The sequence below is a fragment of the Hypanus sabinus genome, chromosome 7 (assembly GCF_030144855.1).
Source record: "Hypanus sabinus isolate sHypSab1 chromosome 7, sHypSab1.hap1, whole genome shotgun sequence".
Classification (NCBI taxonomy): domain Eukaryota; kingdom Metazoa; phylum Chordata; class Chondrichthyes; order Myliobatiformes; family Dasyatidae; genus Hypanus; species Hypanus sabinus.
In genome coordinates this window covers 143397642-143421052 of record NC_082712.1, presented here as the reverse complement: position 1 = coordinate 143421052, position 23411 = coordinate 143397642, and the positions used below count along the sequence as shown (strand labels likewise).

Sequence of the window (23411 nt, the reverse complement as noted above, 5' to 3'; positions counted from 1 at the left end):
ATAATCTTTAAATTTGCCAATGACATAATTACTGTTGGCAGAACTTTGGATAGTGTGGAAGAAGCATACAGGAGTGAGACAGATCAGCTGGATGAGTGCTGTTGCAGCAACAACCTGAAACTCAACGTCAAAAAGACCAAGAAATTAATTGTGGACTTCAAGAAGGGGAAGTCCTCATTGAGGGATCAACAGTGGAAAGGGTGAGCAGTCTCAAGTTCCTGTGCGTTAACATCTCTGAAGATCTATCCTGGGACCAACATATTAATGCAATTACAAAGAAGGTACAATAACAGCATTATTTCAGTAGGAGTTTGAGTAGATTCCAAAGACTCTTGCAAATTTCTACCGATGTACTATGGAAAGCATTCTAACTGGTTGCATCACTGTCTGGTATGGAGGGGCCACTGCTCAGGATCAGAAAAAGCCCAATCCTAAGTAAGTAACTCAGCCCGCTCCATCATAGGCACTAGCCTCCCACCATCAAGGACATCTTCAAAAGACGATACCTGAAAAAGGTGAAATCCATCATTAAGGACCCTCATTACCCAGGACATGCTCTTTTCTCATTGATACCATCAGGGAGGAGGAACAGGAGCCTGAAGATACACACTCAACATTTTAGGAATAGCTTCTTTTCCTCCAACAGATTTCTGAATGGACAATAAACCCATGTACACTACCTCTCTGCTTGTTTCCTTTTTGCTCGCTTTTTACATTACTTATTTAATTATTTTTTCATTGCAATTTATAGTTTATTATGATTATTATGTATTACTGCCAAAAAACAACGAATTTCATGACATATGCCAGTGATATTAAGTCTGATTTTGTTTCTGATTCTGAAATGTTTCCTGAAGGCACTCAAAAAATGCCACCAACCAGACTTAACAGACTGGCTTCCCCAGCCGACGTTTCTGAAGTTAAAATCTCCTATTATTACAACCCTATTATTCTTACAGCTATCTACAATCTCCCTACATATTTTCTTCCTTCTTCCCACTATTAGACAGTACATCCCATCAAAGGGGTGACTCCCTCCTCATTTCTCATTTCCACACATGAAAACCACACCGGACAAACCTCCAGGAATATCCTCTCAAGCATTGCTGTGATGTTCCCCCTAATCAAAAATAAAAGGATGCTGAAAATCTGGTAAAAAAAATGGAATGTGTCAGTTATAGTATTTTATATCTTTATTTCCTGTTTTAGGGAGTGAATGGAAGAAAGCAGGAAAATTTAAGGAGGGAATTCCAGGGTTTTGAGTTTCTTAAATTAAATACATGGCCACCAGTAGTGAAATGGTTAAAATTTGAAGTATTGAAGAGGCTAAATTGTGAGTGGTCAGGATATAAGAGGATTGTAGTGGCAGATGAGATTAAAAATTGGAAGAGCTCAAGCCTTGGAGGGATTTGAAAATGAGGATTGAAGTTTTGTAACCGATCCATAGAGTTCGGCTAGTGTGAGATCAAAAAGACAAAATGTTCTTAGCGCAAGTTAGAAAATGGGAATTAGAAGTTCTGATGACCTTGAGTTTACAAAGGATACAATCTGGAGTACTATAGAATGGCAGTGATAAAGACTTCCACCAATTCATCACCAACTGAGCTGAGGCAGTGTGAAGCCAAGTGGTTATTATGGGTATGGAGGTAGATGGCATCGGTCCTGGAGCAGATTTATGTTAGATTTTCATTTTCATTGATGACATCTTTGTTCTCTTAATAAGCCTTGGTTTCTGAAGAGACAGGTGGAATTACTGACTAGAAAGCAAAGGGCTGTGGCCTTCGTTATCCAAGCATTCAGCTAGAGAAAACTTATGTTTATCTGTAACTGGATTTCAAACAAGCAATTTGTTAATTTAGAGACAGTGGGAAGGTAGCAAGAGGTGATGTGAGATAGATTAGTGCAGCCATTGTCTGCTTCCATATGTATTTGCTGAGTAGGACCTTTTCACATTATATGTCAATGATTTGGATGATGGAATTGATGGCTTTGTTGCAATGTTTGCAGACAATATGAAGATAAGGGCATGTAATTTTGAGGAAGTAGACAGACTACAGAAGAAGTTAGACAGATTTGGAGAATGGGCAAAGAAATAGCAGATGGAATACAGTGTCAGGAAGTATATGGTCATGCATTTTGGTAGAAGAAATGAAAGGGTTGACTATTTCCTAAATGGAGAGAATATACAAAGAACTGAGCAACACATGGACTTGGGAATCCCTAAAGGTTAAGTTGTAGGTTGAGTCTGTGGTGAGGAAGGCAAATTCAAGAGGACTAGAATATAAAAGTAATGATGTAATGTTGAAACTTCATAAAGCACTGGTGAGGTCTCACTTGGAATGCTGTGGGCAGTTTTGGTCCCTTATCTTAGAAAGGATGTGCTGAAACTGGAGAGGGTTCAAAGGAGGTTCATGGAAATGATTCCAGGATTGAATGGCTTGTCATATGAAGAGCATCTGGTGGCTCTAGACCTGTATTCACTAGAATTCAGAAAAATGAGTGGTGATTTCATTGAAGCCTGAAATCAGGCAGCAGTGGAGGCCAAGTCTTTATGTATATTTAAGGCAGAGATTAATAGATTCTTGATTGGTCAGGGCATGAAGGGATACAGGGAGGAGGCAGGAGACTGGGGCTGAGAAGAAAATTGGTTCAGCCATGTTGAAATGGCGGAGCAGACTCGATGGGTCAAATGGCCTATTTCTGCTCCTATATCTTATGGTCTTATTGGCACAAGCAAGCAGCTCTCAGCTGTCCACAGGTTAACGTATGCATACTTGCACACACACACACACACACACACACACACACACACACACACACACACACACACACACACACACACACACACACACACACACACACAATCCAGTTTGCCTTCCACTGAGCGAATACTGGAGAGCAGTGCTGACAGGAAGGTCCAAATCCAACCCAGTGATATGGTGAGCCACAATAAACTCTGACTACTGAATGCTAAAAATCTTTGCAAAGCTCTGCTCCAGTACTCCAACGTGTCAGTTGTTCAATGATTGAGAATTCACCTGACATTCAGAAGCTTTCAAAAATGACTAAAAATAAAACCAACAGTGGAACTCCACCATCTGCAGGCTCCCCTCAAAGTTTTGCTCAACCTGACTCGGAATACAGTATATCGCCTGCCCTTCACCATTGCTGGGTCTAAATCCAGGAAGTCTTTCCCCAGTAGCACTGTGAGGTTATATTACCCAAAGGGCTGCAGTAGTTCAAGCAGATGGTTTATCAACACCTTCTCAAGGCCAGTCTGGAAAAGAAATGCTGGTCTTAGCAGTGATGCTCAGGTGCTGAATATAAATTTAAAGTCTCATTCTTTCCTTTCTTCCTTGCAGCTACAAAACTTCAAGAAACTAAATGAGTTACAACTCAGCACAAGATCTGAAAATAAATCCAAGTGTAAATATTGAGAAATACCAGCAAGCTCTTGCTTCAAGATGGCTCTGAGTGGAGACCTGTGCTGGAAAATTGGTCAGTAAGTACAGAGTTTTCATATTTCCTTTGGAGTTCCGAACATGTTGGCAGATCCATGTGGAAAATCTGGAAGTACAGATTTTCTATTTAAAGGGGTTATCTTTCATGCCTCCCTTTAATTAATATTAAATAAAACTGGTGATACTCTGAATAAGACTGGAATTGAGCAAAAGCATGCAGCAGGTTATCGGACTCGGAGAAGGATGGGATAATGCTTTTTAAATCATTTGCTGGTTTCTACTAGGGCAGGTTCAGTAGAAATTTAAATCATAATTTTAACCTTGACATATCTGTGAATACCTCTATAATTAATATAGTTGATACATGCAGAACAGTAGAAATGGACTCTCATGCACAAATTACCTTTGTATCAGCTGAACTAATGCTTTTGCTATTTCATTCTTTACGATAACTTCCTTGAATATGCATGCATTGATTCTATCTGTGGCTTTCTTTTCAGTTGCCCCCCACCCCCAAGGCTTCCGGACTCCATATTCTATGTAAGATAACCTATAAGATGCTACATTTTCAGAGTGCCATCTTCTGTTTATCTCTATCCTATTTCGTAAAGGATGCTGGGAAACAAATATTCTGGGTTCAGATAGGCAGTAATCTGGCCCTGCAGAGGCAAATTTTGGACAGTTAGGTCTGTTAGCTCAGTCTAAAATTTGATAACTAAAGGCCAAATGCTGAATAATTCACTGGTAGTGAACCCGTTCCAGTACAGTTGGCTCTTCGTGCAACAAGAATGTTGAAATTCAAGTCAACTGAGGCACACTAGATCCAAACTAGTAAAGCTTCCCTCAATTTGCCTCTTTAGTTGCTCACAATCTGAACCAATTTGTTGTTCTAATGGATAAATTGATATCTTACTTTCATAATTTGTGAAATTCAGAATGAGAGAGTATGACTAATTAGATTCATAAGAGAAAAGTGCACCCATACAAAGCCTAGAACCTCAAGTAATTCCAAAGGACATTCATGGTCAATCAAATACTTTGAAAATACTGAGTGTTGTATCACAGGCAATGTCCCATATCAAGGAATAATCAGAATTCCCAATTATGTTTTATTAATTTTAATTGAGGAATAAGTATTGATTTGTGGAACTCCTCTGCATTGTGAAAAATCCCACAGATTTTTTATGCTTAACTGAATCGGAACTGGTTCTGAACATAAACTACATTGAAATGTTTCAAGACTGAAAGAAGATAAAACTCTCAAAACTGCACTAGCGTTTTAGTCACAATTGTTTCTATGTCTCTGCTAACAGGATTAAAACCTCTTCCGAATTTAAAATAAGAGTATCACTAAGCCAACGCAGCTTCCTAGGGAATATTGATTTTAATTTTATAAAATGATGTCATTTTATATTATTTAGAGATACAGCACAGTAACAGGTCTTTACAGTCCACGAGCCTGTGCACACAAACACACCCATTTGATCAGTTAATCTGCTAACACATACGTCTTTGGAATGTGGGAGGAAACCGGAGCACCCAGAGAAAACTGGCACAGGCACGGGGAGAACATATAAACACCTTACAGACAGTGGTGGAGTTGCACCCAGTTCACTGGTGCTGTAATAGCATTATGCTAACCACAAGGCTACTGTGCTGCCCCATGTGAAATGTAAATAAATTAACTAGCTGAAGCGCAATAACTGACTTTTGGCTGCCATGTTTTCCTCCCTTTTTGTGTCCTATTTCCATTTATGCACAGCTGACACTGAACTGGGCACAGAGATTTCTCTTTGGTCCAGCCAAATCGTGCCCAGGTACAAGCAAATCCCACACCACCAGGTTCAGAAACAGCTACTTTCCTACAGATTCCAGAACCAACCTGCACAACCTTAACCCAACATCAGCAACAGAACACGATAGACCACCTCTTGTACTACCAAACTCTTTCTTGGCACTTTTATTCTGTCTCCCTTCATTCCCTTGTTTGACTTATATTTTGTATGTATCTATGTGCCCGTATCTACATGCGTAGGCAAAAAAGTTTTTCACTACAACTCTACCTTGCCATCTTGTACACACGACAACTTGTATCTTCCACATATTGTATATCTTCCGGGCAAGAGGGCACCAGTGAACAACAATTCCTCAGGTGACAACTTCCAGATAGTCAATCATTTCAGTTTTCCTACATCTTCTACTTATTCTTTTTAATCTTAATTTTGTTTTTGAAGCTGCTGGAGCATGTGACTTACAGTGTGTAGTTAGATCGAGTGAGCTAGCGCTCTGCTGTCCCCAAGGAACCTCTGGGAGAGAAATGCAAGCGTGAGCCACCATGAGGAGAAGCTCAGAGATGAGAGGAGGGGCCATGATCACTTACATTTCTTGCTGATTAAAACATCGAGCAAGTTTGAAACACTGAGGGAAATGTGGAGGAGAGCAAGCAATTCTCAGGGAGGCCAGTGGTTTGCGTCGCTGCCCAGGGAGGGGCCGCTGATTCGAGTCCCTGCCCTCAGAGGGGCCACTGGTTCGAGTTGAAGCTCTCAAAGATGTTATCAAAATTCTGGGATTTATGGGTTCATATTGGCCTCTTTCAGTTTTCTTTATTTCATGTTTTCACCCATTCTTTCTGGTTGCCGATTGGCGGGCTCGGAGCTTGGGGTTTGATGTTCTTGTTTTTCAATGTGCATGATCTGTTAAGTTTTGTACGAGGGAGGTGTGGGGGGGGGGGGATCTATGGTTTGCGAGTTTTTGTTTCTTTTTTTTATGTGGGGGTGAGGATTGATGTTTTTCTTGGTTTTCAATACTTTATGGCTATCTGGTATGTATGTTGTATTCTGCATAAATACTTTGATAGTAAAATGAAATTTTGAACTTTTGTAGACTGGGTCATTCTTAGACCATGGCATTTTAGAGAGAATCAAAGGCCTTTCTCTTTCTCATTTAACAGACATTTACTTTCCTTTGTTATCCTAATGAGATGTTAATTCTGGAATTGCTATCATAAGACACAACTATTAGTGTCCTTACTTATCATTATCAAGAAAAAAAAGTTTTCTAGAATGTTAAAATATCATAAATGAAAAATAAGACCCTTCGCATATAGACAATACCAAAATAAAGATTTCTAAATAATTAATATATACAACATCTTACTGCAGTACTGCTTCAACAATTATGCTCCCAAATTTATAGAGGGGTTGTAGAACTCACAAAACGTTAAACATTTTTTCAGAAGTATATTGATTAATTGTATATTAGACACATGGTGTGCAATAGTGACAATTATCATTTTGAACATTCTTCTTCCTTCTTAAGCAGTGTCTCATAATCAACGATGCATGTCTTCCACTCTGGCTCTGTGGGATCTGAAGATCATTGCTACCCAACAATCTATTGTTAGGGCTAAGATCTAGATCATTAAACTTCCTTTTCCTCAATGAACTGGAGGCTCTTTTGGTGCATTGAAGCTGTTGATGACTTTTATCTATGTCTGTCTGTGCTGAGATTGGCTCCTAAGACATGAGAAGCACTCTGTTTTTGAGGGCACTGCTGTGAACCTTTATTGTCAAAGAGCAATGTTGGGTATGAGGGCAGGTTGGCAGAGGATCTTCACCTGTTGGGATATTGAGTGACCCATCCTCCCTTATGCTTTGGTGAATCAGCCAGTGAGGTCTTTGAGATCAGCATACCGGTCCTCAATTACTGATATGAGGGTGACCTGGGTTCTGGTCTGTAGTTACCAGAGATTGACTGTTTTCCTGTTAGTTCTGAACATTAGCTCCATGCTTGTGGAAAGTTTCTTGGAGGTGAGATGTGGTATTCTGGTGAAAACTTTTGAAATGCCGCAATGATGATGGATACAAGTTTTCACTGAGATTATATCTGTTGTGGACCCTTTGGTTAGCGTTATGGTGTTAATGCCATTAAGAAGCAAACATTAAAATGGAAAGGAATTTCTCTGGACTTCTGGATTTGAGGAAAGTGTTCCACAGTTCCTCCTGATTGACAGGGTTGAAGAGGGTAAGAGGGTAGATACTCTGTGTTGATTGGTGCTACTCTCTGCATTTCCCTTGGCATTAGCGAGCACTTCTTTTGGATGTGGTGTGTGTGGGGGGGGGGGGGGGGGGGGTTGGAATCTGAGCACCTTGGGGAAAACACACATTGTCGCAGTGAGTAGATGCAAGTTGCACACAGACACAACAAAAGATTGAAATTGGATTCACATCCCCGGAGAAGTGAGGCAACCATGTTAACCCGTACACCGTTGTGCTGCAGAGCCACTTCATATATAAAAAAAGATGCAAAGAACACAGGAAGCTTCCAATCCAAGAATCCTTACATTTATAGTTAATTAGTATCTTGATCTCCTGGTCATTCTTATCAAAGTAGTCCTACTTCTATTAGTTAAAGGAACTAAGAGTTTCTTCACAGGTGACATTACGATAGAGTTCAGGACAGCCCGTACCAATGGATCCTGTTGGCTAGGAGTCAGCAGGTTATCTGCGATGTGCACTCTCAGAAGAGCTATCATTGTAGGCTTCTTGATATGTCAGATGCAAGTCTTCTGTTGACACTGGTGTTTTGTGAGGCCAAGCTGAGGAAAATAATGAGGATTAGGAAGTTGTCAGTTCAGAAATCATGGTTGAGCTATGCCAACATGCTTTCAGTCCCTTTCACCGATGATGAGGTAGTCTAGAAGGTGCCACACCTTGGTACTGGCCTGTTGACTTCAACATTAGGGTGGGAACAGACACAGCCCACCGACAAAACTCATCAGCATGGAAAGAATGGGGAAAGCTGGGTCATCTTCTGCATAGAGCACAGCCGTGTCATAATGAGCACTTAGACATCCGGAACCGTGCCCAATTAAACTAATGACCATAAGGCCACAAGACAAGGTACTGTGCAGAAGTCATAGCCACATATATCTAGTTAGGCTGTTGTACTATAGTAATTTTATGTATTGCACTGTGAGGCCGGCTGGTGGCGTAGCAGCATCAGTGCTGGATTCCGGAACGAATGGTGCTGAGTTTGAATCCAGCCGGCTCCCTTGCACACTTTCTGCTGGGTTGAGCATTGAACTGGCAACTCGGCCTCATAAAATAAAACTGGAGAATGCTACAGAAACGCCACATGATAAGCAATCACTCCACCAGGCATTCTTTTTCTTCTTCTTCTACTGTACTGCTGCCGCAAATATAAAACAAAATCATGACATATGTGGTCAATGATAGACCTGTGGGGAAGGTCGAATGGACAAGGGAGTTGTGTAGGGAGTGCAGGGAGTGCTGTGGAAAGCAGAAAGTGGAAAAGTTGTGGGGGTAAGGGAAAGATGTACTTGGTGGTAGGATCCAGTTGGAAGCAGCAGAAGTTTCAAAGAATTATGTGCTGGACATGGAGGCTGATGGAGTGGTAGGTGAGGACAAGAGAAACCCCATCCCTGGTAGCGTGGAGGGAGAATGGGGTAAGAGCAGACATGTGTGAAATGGAGGAGATGCGGTTCAGGGCAGCATTGATGGTGAAAGAAGAGAACCCCCCTTTCTTTGAAAAAGGACATCGCCTTTGTTCTAGAATGAAAAGCCTCATCCTGAGAGCAGATGCGGCAGAGACAGAGGAAGTGAGAGAAAGGGATAACACGAGGAAATCTGCAGATGCTGGAAATTCGAACAACACACACAAAATGCTGGTGGAACACAGCAGGCCAGGCCAGTGTCCTGACGAAGGGTCTCGGCCTGAAACGTCGACAGTACTTCTCCTTATAGATGCTGCCCGGCCTGCTGTGTTCCACCAGCATTTTGTGTGTGTTGAGAGAAAGGGATGGCGTTTTTACGAGTAATAGATTGGGACAATGTATAGTCTAGGTAGCTGTGAGAGTCTGTTGGTTTACAATAGACATTGGTGTATAAGCTGTCTCCAGAGATAGAGACGTTGAGATTGAGACAGGGGAGGGAAGTGTTAAAATGGACCAGGTGAATATGAGGCCAGGTGGAAGTTAGAGGCAAGGTGGATGAAATCGAAGAGTTCAGCATTGGTGCAGGGAGAGGGGAATCATGGTTGGGAAAGAGGAAAGGGCGAGGGCAGGGAGCGGGAAGTTCCAGAGGGACATTCTGTACTGATCAGTAAACCAATTGTTTGGAAGCAAATGACCTGGCCTGGTGTCTCGGGGCTGGGTGTATCTGAACCCACACCATCGCCTGTCCCTGGCACTTATTCGCTGCCACCAGTACCACAGCCACCCTGCAGCACTCCACCCTCCCCATTCACAACATCCTTTGCTCCTGCCAGATTGACAAACTTACCCTGCACTCCATGTTGACAAGTGCAGGACTGTACAAAATTCTTAGCCACCCTAACTATATACACTTTTGCCCAGTACTGTAGGTGCAGAATTAGGCCATTCAACCATCAGGTCTGCTCGACCATAACTGATTTATTATTCCTCTCAACCCTGTCCTCCTACCTTCTTCCTATAACCTTTGAATCCCTTACTAGTCAAGCTCCACTTTAAATATACCTAATAACATGGCCTCCACGTCCATCTGTGGCTAACACTCTCAGGCTAACAAAGTTCTTCCTCATTTCTGTTCAAAAGGGACATCTCTCTATTCTGAGACTGTGCTCTCTGGTCCTAGACTCTCCACATTCACTCTGTCTAGGCCTTTCAATATTCAATAGGTTTCAACAAGATATCCCCTCATTCTCTAATCTCCAGCCAGTATGTACAAGCCCAGATCCATCCTCCTATATTTACGTTTTCATTCCTGGGACCATTCTTGTTAACCTCCTCTGGAGCCTCTCCAATTCCAGCACATCCCTCCTTAGATATAGGGCCCAAAGCTGCTCAAAATACTCCAAGTGTGGTCTGACCAATGCCTCAGCATCACATTTTTGCCTTTGTATTCTACTCCTGTTGAAATGTGTTCTAACACTGCATTTGTCTTCCTTACCATCCACTCAGCCTGCAAGGAAACTTTAGGGAATCCTACATGTAGACGCCCAAATCCCTCTGCACCAATGATTTTTGAATTTGCACCCCATTTAGAAAATAGTCCATGCCTTTATTCCTTCTACAGAAGTGCATGAGCATACACATCTCCACGCTGTATTCCATTTGCCACTTCTTTGCTTTGCCCATTTTCCATATCTGTCTAAGTCCTTTAGCAGACTCCCTGCTTCCTCAACATGCCTGCTCCTCCACCTATCTTCATATCATCTGCAAACTTGGCCACAAAGCCATCAATTCCTTTATCCAAAGCATTGACATATAATGTGAAAAGAAGCAGTCCCAACACTGACCCCTGCAGAACTTACTAATCAGCATCAGCCAACCAGAAAATGTCTCCTTTATTCCCACTCTTTGCCTCTTTTTATCTCCTCAAAAAATTCCAACAGGTTTGTCAGAAAAAAATTCCTCTTAAGGAAACCAGTCTATTTTATCTTTTACCACCACATACCCCAAAACCTCATCCTTAAAAATGGACTCCAACATCTTCCCCAGCTCTAAATTCAGGCTAGTTGGCCTATAATATCCTGTCTTTTGCCTCCCTCCTTTCTTAAAGAGTGGAGTGACATTGTGATTTGTCAGTCCCCCGGAACCATTCCAGAATCTCGTGATTCTTGAAAGATCATTATTGATGCCTCCACAGTCTCCTCAGAACATTTGGGCCCACCTGGTCCAGGTGACTTAACTATCTTCAGACCTTTCAGCTTCCCAAGCATCTTTGCCTTATTAATAGCAACTGCATTCACTTCTGCACCCTAACACTCTTGAATTACTGGCATACAGCTTGTATCTTCCATATTGAAGAATGACACAAGATACTTATTTAGTTCAACCGTTATTTCTATGTCCTCTATTACTACTCCAGCATCATTTTCCAGCTGACTTATATCCACACTCACCACTTTTTCTATATCTGAAAATATTCTGGTAGCTTCGATATCATTGGTTAGCTTACTTTCATATTTCATCTTTCTCTCCTTATGATTTTTAGTTGCCTTCTGACAGTTTTTAAACGCTTACTAATCCTCAACTTTCCACTAATCTTTGCAATATTGTATGTAATCTCTTTTGCTTTTATGGTCTCTTTGACCTCCCTTGTCAGCCATGGTTACCTCATCCTCCTTTTGGAATACTTCTTCAGTGAGATATGTCAATCTTGCACCTTCCAAATTACTCCCAGAAACTCCAGCCATTGCTGTTTGGCCATCATGCTGCTAGTGTCACCTTCCAATCAGCTTTGACCAGCACCTCTCTCATGCCTCTACTGTAATACTTATACTTCTGATTTTAGTTTCTTCCTCCCAAACTTAATGGTGAATTCTGTCATATTGTGATCACTACCTCCAAAGGGTTCCTTCACCTTAAGCTCCCTAATTAAATCTGGTTCATTACGCAACACTCATTCCACAATTGCCTTTTTTCTTAGTGGGCTCAATCACAACTGCTCTAAAAAGCTATCTCTTAGGCCTTCCACAAATTCCCTCTCTTGGGATCCAGCATCAACCTGATTTTCCCAGTTTATCTGCATATTGATACCACCAAGACCATTAAAACATCACCCTTTTTACATGTCTTTTTAATCTCCCATTGTAGCTTCTACCTTACATTCTGGCTATTGTTCAGAGGTCTACATAAAACTCCCATCAGGGTCTTTTTACCCTTGCAGTTTCTTAACTCTACCAACAAGGTCTCTACATCTTCTGATGCTATGTCATCTCTTTCTAAGGAGTTGATTTCATTTTTTACCAATAAAGCCAACCCACCCCCTCTGCCCTCCTGTCTGTCCTTTCAATACAACGTGTATCCTTGGATGTTGAGCTCCCAACTATGATCTTCTTTCTGCCGTGACTCAATGATGCCCACTTTGTCATACTTGCTAATCGCTTTCTGTGCGATCATCTAATTTCTTTTGGGTGCTGCATTCAAAAAGAACACCTTCAGTCTTGTATTCATCACCCTTTTCAATGTTGCCCCCATGTCATGGGAAGTTAAATTCTTACCTCTTTCTAAACTACACACTGCATCTACTTGTAAATCAACTGCCCCATTCTCTGAACTATCTTTCTGGTTCACATCCCTCTGCTAAATTATTTTAAACCATCTCCAAACCTGCCCACAAGAATATTGGTCTGCCTCAAGTCAAGGTGTAATGCTTCTTTTTGTACTGGTCATACCTTCCCCAGAAGTGATCCCAGTGATCCAGAAATCTGAACCCCTGCCCCCTGCACCAATTCCTCAGCCACACATTTATCTGCCAAATGATCCTATTCTTACCCTCACAGATGTGTGGCACAGGCAGCGATCCAGAGATTACTACACTTGAGATTCTGCTTTTCAACTTCCTACCTAACTTCCTATAACCTCTCTTTAGGACCTCATCCCTTTTCCTACAAATGTCAATGCTACCAGCATGTACCACGATTTCTGGCTACTCACCTTGAGAGTGCTGTGAGGGAGACATCCCTGTCAGTTGGGAGGGAACGTCCCATTTGGTTGTCTCTCTCACATGCATAGAATCTCTCGTGCAGATATAGCTGTCAGGGAGACTGGAGGTCTCCCAGAGTTCCCACGTCTCACACAAGGAGCGTACCACCAGCCATGGGCCCATTCTCATTGCACTAGTGATGTGCTAAAAGATAAGGAAAGACAGAGACTTACAAGAAACCTATCTAGACACTTTACCACTTCTCACCCAAGCCTAATAAGCAAAAGCTTATCCACTCTAGCACTGTCCACTCACACAATTGCCACTCTGCTTAAACCTAACTTATTTTATTGACCTTTGTCAAGTGCTTAATAGATGGTTATAAAGCCCACAGAGAGTTGGTAAAAGTTCAGGAAAGTGGTTATAACAAAATCACAAAAGGCAACCTTAATTGATATTTGGCAGGGTTACATTTACAGTCGAGCAAGTGGTTCAAGAAAATAAAATAAGACTTTTATTTCACTTTCACTTTTTCTGACTGCCGAGATATCACAGCTTCATAGCCAATAAACTACATCATGAAATGTAGCCAATGCTGGTTTAACAAGTGCGGAAAGAAACAATAACCCTCTCCATGTAGGCTCTACGATGAAATGCCTTATCAATATATCACTTCCTTTTGACAAATTGCTTTGGATCTCATTGGAGGTTTTTGGCAAATGCACAACATATCTGAATCAAACACTCTATCAAAACCAATTGTGCGCTGAAAGATTTCAGAGTAAATGGGTTTGAGGTTAAACCACCATCTCGGGATCACTCTCCGGCTGGGAAAACAGATGCTATTGTACATCCAAGAACCACATCGGAGCTCCAACTGCTGCTGGAATCCAAGTTTTTCTTATGTTAGGAGTTGGCTCGTTAAAAACGCAATTACAACGGTACTTTAATACAAGTATATGTTGCTGTGAATGTAGCGCCAAAAAGTGACGGGCGTTAACCTCACGCTTTCCCAGGGCTGATATGGCGCACGGCACTTAATAAATAAAAACATTGGTCTTTTATTATCACAGGGCCCGCCAAAAGAACGTGCTTTGATGGTCGAATGCCGTTTTACCTTACGGTACGTTTTCCGCAACTTGTGCTATTTCAGCAAACTTCAGACTACTCACGCAGAACTGACATCATTCTTTCTCGTTTACAGTAAAAGTTAACGGGAAATGGAAACTAATAAATACAAAGCAATGACTTTAAAAAAAAAATCCCGACACTGCGCATAACAAGAGTGCAGCTGAGTTTATCCTCATTTGTTCCTCCAGGAAATCCTTCACGTGTAGAGCCCATTCACTGAACAGATTTCAGAAATTTCATTGATAATTGAATCGACGCAAGCTGAAGAGTAACAATAGTAAAATCTGTTTTCTTTTAGGAAAATAAAATGTTAACCAGAACCACTTAGGTTCAACAACTGACTGTAATGTAAAATGATACATATGCCTATCTGGCTGGTTCCAGTGTGTAAAAAAAACACCAAACCACAATATTGCAGATCGAACTAGCCTCGGGCTATTCTGGCAGAGCTCATAAACCGGTTGTTTATGGGCTCTCCATCAGTCTAATTTTTTTTGCCTTTAGCGAAGAGTGTCCAATTCTATATTTTCCATAAGTTCCGGGTAAGAATTGAAAAGCTCCGTATCTGATTATCATTGTTGCTTCATTGCCTCCAGAATTTTAGTTGCGATTGAATTTTGAAAAGAACGCTTTAGTTCAATAGTTGATCAAATTGTCATCAGAATTTCCGCTTCATGCAAAGTTCTATAAAGCAGCTCAGCTGTGGACCATTTACTTAATAATCATGTGGACCGAAAAGTTGTGAATTTATTTTGAATTGCACCTAATACACGCTTGATTTAAAAAAAAATCAGCCCTGGATTTCAATCTGATATATATTGCATTCTAGAGCCTGGTCACTAGTTGGATATATTAACATGTATGTGCGCCGGCTCTTTGTGGTGTTATGTGGAATGTATTCACTGTTCTGATTTCTGATTATGTTAAGCTATTTTGAAATTTCCTCTCTTGTTCCAAAACTAATTTCATTTTTCTTTAATCTTGTATTTGATGTTCCCTGTGCGAGTTTAGTTCAGCTATGATCGGAAGCCCCATGGCTCTGAGATCTCCGGGTTACGTGTACCAGGTGGAGCCTGAAAGTTACGACAGTTTGTTGGAGAGGATAAGTTTTACGGACCCGCCCTGCGTGCAGGTGGCCCCGTCATTCCCGGCCGACCTGTCCGCGTTACAGACGAGCACCGAGCCGCCGCGGCTCCGACACCCCGACGAGATCTCGCTGCTGTCGTTCGCTGATCACGCCTATCCCGATGCCTTCGGCAACGACGCCTTCTCGGGTTGGCACTACTTCCCTCAGGTGCCTTTCCAGAGCCCCTTCACTGCCGTCTACGACTACTCGTACGAGCCCGCGTTCATCCGCAAGCGCAACGAAAGGGAGAGGCAGCGGGTGAAATGCGTGAACGAGGGCTACGCCCGGCTGAGGCAGCACCTGCCACAGGAGGTGGCCGAGAAAAGACTCAGCAAAGTGGAGACGCTGAGAGCCGCCATCAGCTACATCAAAGAGCTGCAGTCGCTGCTCCGGCTGCACGGCGACTACCTGGAGAGGGAGCCGGCCGGGAGCGCCGTTCCCCAGGCAACGGGTGCCCTGGAAACGGACACGGACAATCACTCCGCAGACCCGAAGCCGAGGTAACCGGGGGTAAAGGGCAGAAGCGACGTGCCTCTGATCCCGCCGAAGCAGGAGACAGGACATCAGGGAATGCAAGATCGGAGGCAGCGGGCGAACTCCTGCCGACAACGGAAGATTATTTTGCAATAATTTATGGCTTTAAAGCCAATTTCACTGACAATAATACACTATCTATTTGGGAAAAATTTTAAGAACTGGTCAGAGCTAATTATTAACCCAGAAGAAACGAGCTCACTTCGCCATTTAGATATCCGAGACCGGGTGCTACTTTAGTCCCAGTCTGCAGCTTGTGGGTATTAATTTTAAATGAATGATCTTAGTGTTGTGTATTTGTTTCCTATCAGTGGTCTGAACGCGGCTGGGAAGTCAAGCCTGTGAGCCTGGGCCGCCGCTCAAAATACTTGAACCTTGAGCCCATGGCTTCCTCGAGCAGTTAATCACACCCTCCCCTCCTTTGATGCTTCTCGTGCCCGAATATCCGCTATTCTCAAATACGAACACCTCTCTAATTTCATAGCATTTCAGAATTTTAAAATAAAATTCCCATTCTTTACTCCGTGTAATTCACGGGAGCTTTTCAGTACCCCCCCCCCCTGTAAAACCCTCTCAGATTTCTATTCCTTATACTTCCGAGCGCTGTGTGTCAATTATCCCTCATCAGAAAACTTTTTTTAAAATCCCTAGAATCAAATCTATGCGGCACGTTTATCAATTTAATCTTCCTTGGGTCGGGAATGTGCCCACAGTACTCGGGGCGAGGGTTTACCAAAACTTGGTTTAGTTAGATATTTGTGTAAAACACCTCACCGATGTTTGGCGTGCCTGCATGCCAACTTCTTACCTAAAGCATATAATTTTCAACTGGGTTCAATATCGCTATTCATCGCGCTGAAACAGGGAACTCGTTTATCGTTCCACCGTCTTTTTGTGGGCTCTTTTAACCAGTCTCTTCTCGCCCTCCTCCGAGCTCATTTTCCCGTCGAGCTTTCCACAGTGAACAAAAATACACACTATAGGCTCCATTCAGACACACAAAGCTTTGCAGTCTTCGTTGGATGTGGGTTTAATCACTAAAGTTAAATGGGAACAATAGAGAGCACTTTATAACGACAACAACGATGGGGCAGTTGTTTCTTATCCTATTGGTCTGCTTTGCTCTTTATTTACTCCAAGAGCTAACAAAATACTTTGGAACACACTACATTGGAGTAAGTCATGACAAGAATTTGTCATCGCCAATCAGTCAATCAATATGTAATCAAAATGTGAAGAGAGTGGGACGCCTTAAGTGAACATTGAAGCTCAAATAGAGAACAGCGTTTCCTTAATTTTTGCCTTATTAGTGGAGAGGGTAGTTGTGGAATACGTTTTACTGTACTAAATTATAAGGAACGGGGTTAGTTCTCTTGCAGATCTTCAACGTTATTGATTTTTTTTGGTGGTATACTTTTCCTTACTAAAGTTTTGATCCCTGGTCGATAACAAATCAATACCTGGCTTTAAAAACGGCTTGGTTTTATTAATCGACTGGGTTATTTAACAGCAACCGACCACCGTAGCGTGGTCGATACAAAAGGCCCGTCTGGAATTTATCTGCCAAAGAAATAACTGCAGGTCAGAGATAGCTTTAAAAAGTACTGCCTGAAACTAAACGTGAACAAATCTAAGAAATGTCCAACAAGCCCACGAGTCACATGGTTTACGGTAGTTTTCTTAGAATTAATAACATTGTGCAAAACTGCAATGTGCTTTTTGAAATCCAGCTGGCTTTTGTCTCAAATGCTTTTCTGCTACCGTTTCACTGCTTTTGAAACGCATTGTTATTTGTTAATCTAATTTATAACACTTCAACTGGACTCACATTCCAGGATTATGTTTAAATTTTGATTATTATGTTTATTGAAAATAGTTGTCATCAATAAAAAAATCTTTATTTGCACTAGAACCTTCTTTAATATATGGAAACTATTCGCGCGCGCTTATGTTGAATTACGCTAAATTCTATCAAGTTTTGCATTTAAAATTATTCTTTAAAACTGTTTTTGTCAAAAATATTTCCTTTGAGGATTGAGGAATTGTGCTAGAAGAGATTATCACCTATTTATTCAAGACATCAATAGAATTACCATTCATCTTAATCAATTGCTGCGATAAAGGCCCGAGAGTCGTAATTAACTTTGGGAGTTTTGTGGCCGATTAATATCGGTTATATGATCCGACCTCTCACACTTTAGAAATAAAGGCGTGAATCGTAATCAAATGGTTCAAGGTGACTCGTACAATTCATTTATTTCGTATAATTGACATAATTATTATGAAGAAAATAACAACAGAATGCGAGGTTAATCCTGCCAATAACCCCTCTGGTTTTCCTAAACAAGTAACAGTTGTAACCGCAATATTCTATAAATTCTTTATTAAAATAACTGTTTTTGGAACAATTAACCAAAATAATTTAAGCATTGTGCTATATTGCCTCTGGCAAACGAGAAACGTTAGCTTCAGGTGATAAACGACTCCCAATTCCTGAGGCAAAACTTACTCTTGTTCTATGTAACTGGGAGGGTGTTACTTGTTTTCCCGAACACCAGAAGGCCAAAAACATTTTAAAATTAGTCATAAGTTTGTTTAAAAAACAAATCGGGTTTCTTTTGTTGTAAATACTATTTTCTTAACAGTTTCGAACATTTGGAATACGATATAAAATATCGTTTGAGTTGCGAACAGAGTCGGTAACAAGTATTTTGTCATAGAATATTTTAATAAACGTATTTCAAATATAACCATGAAAGAACACAAGCCAAGTTGAAGGCATTGATGGTTAAATAACAGACTGCCAACAATGGAAAAGAATCTTGAATTAGTGATGAAGAAATTAATTTGTTGATTATAAAATCCATAACCGGGGATTAACTGTGGAGGCAGAAATTAAAGTATTGGAAAGTATGCAGCACGTGACATCGTGGCAGGTCAGATGATGACCCAAGCGCCTGTTGTGGGATAGGCCCCAGAGAGCATCAAATAAAACGGAATGTGAGCGAGTTACTTCATCTGCTTGGTCTGAGAAAGCAAGAAAAATTATTAAGATTCATAAGAGGTTTTCTAGGATGGTGTCAGGGGTGGAAGGCATGAATAACTTTATTTGGGACAGGCTTTCCACCGGGGTTGAAAGAGAAAATTAAGATTTACACCTATGAATAAAAAAAGTTTTATATTTCTTTCTTGGAGAATGTTACTGAGGATAGTAGGGTCAAGCATAATTCACAACAATGTTTAGAACAGGGATATGGATAAATCTTCACTTGATAAAAATTAATGGGGACATGGTGGACAAAATGCTGTAAAATTCCACTACTGTACTCTCAAACTGTTCCGGTGATTCTCACCTGACCGGGACAATCTGCAGGGGCGCAATCACTAAAGGAAGACTTCGGTCTTCGGTTATCGAAGCCTTCCGCTTTTGGTTGATAGTTTCTTTAACTTCGTCCTTACGGGTAATCACCAATCTAAAGTGGGTGTAGTGTCAGGTGACAAATTTACGGTGTTGAAGTCTATGGCCGGAGTATCTTTTTGCTTCATTTAATTTGTTTTTTTTTTGGGAACAGCGCGTGTAAATGCATCCGATGGGGTTCCATCGAGAATTTAGAACCCACGACCTTCAACCTCGTTTGATGACACATGGGAACTGGGCGCAAAACAAAAAGCGGGTCGTGGTCTTTCCTAACCTCTCATCGGCCGTAATCGCGGGTGCGACCTAAGAGTAATAAACTTTTCTTTCAGTTGTATATCCACTACATCTTGTACTTCACAGGATCAGAGAATCAAACCGACAATACATAATCAGCCGAAGTAAACTAAATAATGTCAGTAGAACAAATAAACGCTAGAATTCGGAAATTACGATCCCCTTATAGGCTCTCATGTTCCGAGCTTAGAGCCCGAAGATAGAAGCCCAAACTCTCCGTATTATTGAAAGCGAAGTAGCCGCACTGGAATTGGAGGGAGGCTGATGTCACATCTTCCAAGATCTTCTTGGATTCGTTGCAGGAACGAATTTGACAGAAAGTTTAAGAAAAAATATTTTTCGTAAAATACAGGGGACATAAAGAGTCAGCGGGTAAAGATTTTCGAGATGAAACTGTTTTATCAGCAGCTAATGAACTGCATGTAAGAGATGAAACCATGGATTCTGTCTATTTGTTTTTAAATTTTTGTTATCACTATGCAGGATTCTGCAATATAGCCAGATCAGTCGTGATCTTATTGAATGGCGGAGCAGGCTCGGCAAGGCCAGATGGCCTAATCCTGCTCCTATGAGATTGACTGTTTATTCCTCTCCAGAGATGCTGCCTGACCTGCAGTTCCTTCAGCATTCTGAGTGATGTTGTATTATTGAATGTTTCCAGCACACTTGGAGAATTATATAGAACATTTGGCGCCACCCAGTGCCTCTATTTATTGCACTGAATTTAATTCGGATGTTAAACCCTGATCGTTAAACGCTCTTTTCCCCCCATAATTGACCGGTGGCTGTACTCGCTGCTTTGAAGGTTGTGGCGAATTTCAGCGCTGATGTCTGCCTTTGCTGAGAGATGAGCTCAAAATATAGGAAGTGAACCATACTTTCCAAAGTCTAGCTTTAAGCTATATGATTGGAGGTTGATGTTGTAGACCTAGAACAAGTTGGTAGAGGATCTTTATAATGCAGGCGTTCGGTGTGAGTCATATCGTCTGGTAGTTCTCAGTGCAGTTTCTTGCAGGTTAACCTCTGAACATTAGGTAAACCAGAGCCCCCTGCAGACAGCAGAGGACTGAATTCAGATGGGCTTAGTTCCAGAGTGTAGATACTGTTGGACAAACAATTTCCCATTAGTTTTGAAGCTTCACTCCACACCCAGGGTAAGTTTGATGGAGGAGAGTAGATTGTGATGAGAAAAGCTGGAAGAAACAGCGATGCAGCCTCGTTTGACGTTGGTTTTCACTGAGGTTAGCGCTGTTGTGGACCTACTGATACAATATGGAGATAATTTCTAAGAGAAGCCAACTTTGGGGAGAATTATCTACAGTCCCTGCAGGTCATTGGAGTCAAAGGGTTTAGTGAGGTCAAGAAACAATATGTATGCTGGAAGGTGCTGCCCTTGCAGTTGTCATGGAGTGAAGATCATGTCCATCATGGCTCCAGATGAATACAATCTAGGCCCGTAGAAACAATATTGATTTACTTCCACTTTAGTTTTGTAGTTTCTTATGTGACCAATGAGACCATTATGGGAATGGTGCACCTATCCATAGCTGAGGCAGGGATCTTGGGTCAACAATCTTGGGTAGAAATGCAGTTTAGGAAGTAGTCTACTCCCCCCAAAATTTCCACTGACCTTTCATTTCTTGGTGATCCATGGACTAGAAGTTTTTGGTACCAGTCAAATGCTTCTGCTTCACTTCCAGAGGACATGGACCAGGAATTTCATTAGTCAATGGGGATGTTGCATCTTTCCCAAGGACATTTTGAGCGCACCCTGTAAATCTTTTCTTCTGTCAATTGGTAATCTCTACTTGTGGCAGAGCTCAGAAAGGAGTATCAGATTCCAGTGCTGGGCATGGACTGTCCAACACACACAAAATACTAAAGGGACTCAGCAGGCCAGGTCAGCATCTATGGAGAGGAATAAACAGTCAATGTTTTGGACTGAGACCTCAGTTACAGACAACATTAGGGGGCTGTCCCAATGGGGCCATATCTTTACTTCTCCTTACAGACCTGCTTTTTGGATTCGCCTTTGCTTTGCCAGGCATTATAAACAACAGACAAGAGCTACACGCTAATGATCAATTTACATCCTCATTCACAAATGAACATCATTCATATTGGCGACAATCAGCAACAATGTAATGAAACAACAAAATAAATTGATAATGTTAGAGCAGTGGATGTGGTGTATATGGATTTTAGTATGACCTCATCCCAGCAATTTACTGGTGCTGGCTGCATGGATTCAAAATTGGTTTGCCCACAGATGGTAGAAGGTGGGGCTTAGAGTTGGTTTGCTCATAGACAATAAAAGGTGGCATTCAGAATTGGTTTGCCCATAGACGGCAGAGGGTAGATTCAGAATTGGTTTGCCCACAGGCAGCAGAGGGTGGGAATAGATGGAACATATTCTGCCTGGAGATCCATGACTAGTGGTGTTCTGTGGGGATCTGTTCTGGCACCCCAGCTCTTTGCTATTTTTTTAATATAAATTACTTAGATGAGGAAGTGGAGGAGTGGGTTAGTTTGCAGAGGACACAAAGGCTGGTGGTGTTATGGATAATGTAGGAGGGTGCTGTAGGCTAAATACATTGATAGGATGCAGAGTTGGGCTGAGGAGTGGCAGGGCTTAGGGTTAGGAGTGTGAAGTGATCCACTTTGGAAGATTCAACTTGAAGACAGAATATTGTGTTAATTCTTAACAGTGTTGGGGAAACAGATGGACCTTGGAGTCCATGTCAATAGATCTCTCTAAGTTGCCATGCATTGATAGGCTGGTTAAGAAGGTGTTGGCCTTCATTTGTTGGGGAACTGAGTTCAAGAGCCATGGGGTAATGCAGCAACTCTATAAAATGGGTTAGACCTTATTACAGGAAGGATTGGGTTAGACTACATGGTGCATTGTGTTCCATCTGGTTCCCTCATTATAGGAAGGATGTGGAAGCTTTAAAAAGGGTGTTGAGATCATTTTACCAGGATACTGTTTGGATTATAGAGCATATTTTAAGGATAGAAGCATTGATTGTGAGAATAGCCAGAGGCTTTTCCCCAGGTCTGAAATGGCGAACATGAGGGGGCATAGTTTTAAGGTGCTTGAAAGTAGGTACAAGGGGGAAGTCAGAGGTAAGTTTTTCACACGGAAGTGTGGTGGGTGCATGGAATGCACTGCCAGCGATGGTGGTAGAAGCGGATGTAATAGGGTCTTTCTCAGAGACTCTTATGGAGCTTGGAAAAATAGAGGGCTATAGAGTAGGGAAATTCTAGGCAGTTTCTAAAGTAGGTTAAAAGAGTCGGCACAACGTCGTGGGCCGAAGGACCTGCCCTGTGTTGTACTGTTCTATGTTCTTCTGTGTCAGACTCGAGATGAATCGCAGGCGCAAGTGCCCGTCCCAAGGGCAAATCTTCCAACGGAAAGCTCTAAAACGTGTGTGAAGCGGCGTTAACATGTGGCGTACGTAGTTTAACCTGCCAGAAGGACACGGTGGAAAGAAGCACCGGGTGGCTTTACTCATAGGGGTCTACTTCTTTTTAACCTGTTTCCCAGGTAACTGCGTTTATTGAAGCTTTCCTTGATACAGGTGTCCTCTGATTGTGCGAGCGGCGGCTTTGGTTATGGCGGTGAAGAATATTGGGCGAGGAATAATCCGTTCACTCCTATCTTATAAAGGATCCAACATTTTAATCGAGTTTACATACCAACTATAAACTTAAATGAATACTAAATCTTATTTCGTGTGAATTTCCGCCCAGCCCTTCAAAATGGTGTGACTGAGGAAGTACGTACCATGAGACAGCCTAAACATAACATCTTTTAAAACCACAACCCATAAAAAGATCAGCATAACGTACAGATTCCCTCACTCACGGCACAATTCGAGCATTGCAATGCACCAGTCGTGGAAGGCAGTTGGCATTTAGTGTCACACCGGTGTGGAATTTCATCAGAACAACAACTCCCAGTCCGCACCCGGCGAATGAAAAGCGTCGCAGCAACAGGGAGCAGGAACCTAGCA

The 23411-nt window shown here is 41.8% G+C and overlaps 1 protein-coding gene and 1 long non-coding RNA gene across 2 annotated transcripts; one reads left to right on the top strand and one right to left on the bottom strand.

The window, feature by feature from the left end:
• The first annotated feature begins 13411 nt into the window (after positions 1-13411).
• Positions 13412-17589, top strand: LOC132397279 (achaete-scute homolog 5-like). Its single transcript, XM_059975856.1, has 2 exons — positions 13412-14565; positions 15035-17589. Exon 2 carries the CDS (start codon positions 15042-15044, stop codon positions 15651-15653), a length of 612 nt encoding a protein of 203 aa, XP_059831839.1. The 5' UTR covers positions 13412-14565; positions 15035-15041; the 3' UTR covers positions 15654-17589.
• Positions 16548-23365, bottom strand: LOC132397283 (uncharacterized). Its single transcript, XR_009513327.1, has 2 exons — positions 23248-23365; positions 16548-21303 (listed from the first exon to the last, which is right to left on the bottom strand). It is a non-coding gene; the product is annotated as an uncharacterized LOC132397283 (long non-coding RNA).
• Between the last annotated feature and the right edge of the window lie 46 nt (positions 23366-23411).